This window comes from Belonocnema kinseyi, chromosome 2 (genome assembly GCF_010883055.1).
Source record: "Belonocnema kinseyi isolate 2016_QV_RU_SX_M_011 chromosome 2, B_treatae_v1, whole genome shotgun sequence".
Classification (NCBI taxonomy): domain Eukaryota; kingdom Metazoa; phylum Arthropoda; class Insecta; order Hymenoptera; family Cynipidae; genus Belonocnema; species Belonocnema kinseyi.
In genome coordinates, this window is record NC_046658.1 from 107,242,249 (window position 1) to 107,244,220 (window position 1,972).

General features: G+C 27.7%; 1 protein-coding gene across 1 annotated transcript; it reads left to right on the forward strand.

The window, feature by feature from the left end:
* Positions 1-347: 347 nt before the first annotated feature.
* On the forward strand, positions 348-879 carry LOC117182928 (odorant receptor 94a-like). Its single transcript, XM_033376042.1, has 2 exons — positions 348-461; positions 709-879. Exons 1-2 carry the CDS (start codon positions 348-350, stop codon positions 877-879), a joined length of 285 nt encoding a protein of 94 aa, XP_033231933.1.
* Positions 880-1,972: the final 1,093 nt, after the last annotated feature.

Consider the following 1,972-nt stretch of genomic DNA (forward strand, 5'->3'; position numbering starts at 1 on the left):
CTAGGATTTTCTTAGATACTAAATTGTTAGTAAAGAATAAGATAGTTCTTCACTAAATTTGCCTTTTCATTGACATTTGATCTTCAACTTTTTATTTTTGACCCCAGCCTACTAAACGCTTCATTGAGGTCTGGTGCCTTAATTTGTGTTAAGAGATTTTCATTGTTTAATTTTAATCTTTTCCAACCTAATTAATTTGAATGGAAATCAACAATATTTATAACTATAATAATGAAAAGCTTTTTTTTCTCTGCAGATTTACCAAATTGTTAAATCAAACTTTCGTCGAAATACTATTCATTCAGTGTTTTATGAGCTTGACACTCATTTGTTGCGGTATTTATCAAATGTCAAGACAGAGCATATTTAGTCTGCATTTTTTCAACGCTCTTTTGTTTAATATTTGTATGGTAATGCAACTTTTCCTGGTTTGCTTTTATGGGAATGAACTCACATTGCAGGTAAATTCATTATATATGAATTATTTCTTTTCAATTTCAGTTATTATGACTTATTTTTAATTAATGATTTAAACTGTATTATATATTTCTTATTATAAATTGGTTGTTCTGATAAAATTCAGATTTTCTACTCACAGTTGTACCGCCTGACATAAGATGCCATATCTATTTGTAGAGCAGTACAATAATCCTCAAAATTCTTACAATTCTTTCTATGAAATGGAGATATTTAATTTTTTTATTGTAGAGTTCTAAAATCAAAGAAACTTTATATGAAATGGATTGGGCTTCGCTTAGAAGAGACTCAAAATTTAATATCGTCACGATGATGATATGCGCGTCAAAACCAATTGTAATATCGTCTGGTTCTGTAATCAAACTAAACATTTCATCTTTTATTTCTGTAAGTGTCAAGTAATTTTCTACTTTATTATCCCTTTTCTTTGTTTCTTTTTTCATTTTCTATTTTTCTATAAATTACCTCGAAATATAAGAATATCCTACACAAAATCAGGTATAAACAAAAGCCATTCAGCTTATTTTATAAACCAATTTTGCAAAAGAGAGGAAATATGCATGCTTTTTAAAATTATTTATATCTCCCGATATATTTTTATTAATTTATTATTAAGGATTAATAATTATTCATTATGCACCAGAGTGTCACGTGACGAATTACATGGTTTATGTTCAGCGGCTTTATAACTTGAAAAATTAAAATATTATGTTAAAATTTTGGTAAACAATTCAAATTTTATAAAGGGACACTTGTTTGGTCCATTTGAGTTTTAATTATATTTAAATAGTGCAATTAGGGGTCAGATTAACGGCCTATACATACACTTTTTTTCGCTGCACGGTATGGACCCCTTGACACTTCGGAAAAATTTCGGATTTGAGTTGATTTGAATATATTTAAATTAATTAATTTTTCATATGAGAATATGCTCTTGTAAAGTAAAATTCTAAACTTGTTTGGAATTTTTCCGGGACAACTACTTTCTGCAAGAAAAATGTATAAGCGGATATAGAATCCCGCTCTTCAATTTTATTAATTCTTGATTTGGAATATAACTGAGAATAGGATCTTAGAGCCTCATATTTAAGCACGTGACAGACTATCACATGCCCCTAGTAAAACTATTGATGATTAATTATTAATAAAATTAATTTATAGTTCTAAGTACATTATTATTTTAAATATATATAAAGTTATTTTAAAAATTGTAAAAATTCAAAAAATTCCAGAGGATATTAATGAGAATTGTTCTTTTTTTAGATAATAAATGCATCATATTCGGCTTTCAACGTACTGCAGCATGCGACCAAAAAATAAATGCAGCCCGCAGTACAGTCATAGTCTTTTCTCGGACTGTATAATATTGCTCATATTAAATGGAATTTTTTTTGCGCATTGTGGCATATGCACAATAAGCCAGAACATAATATAAGAAATAATTTTTAATCAGCTCCTTTTTTATGAAGTGCGATTATTAATTATTTGAATAAGT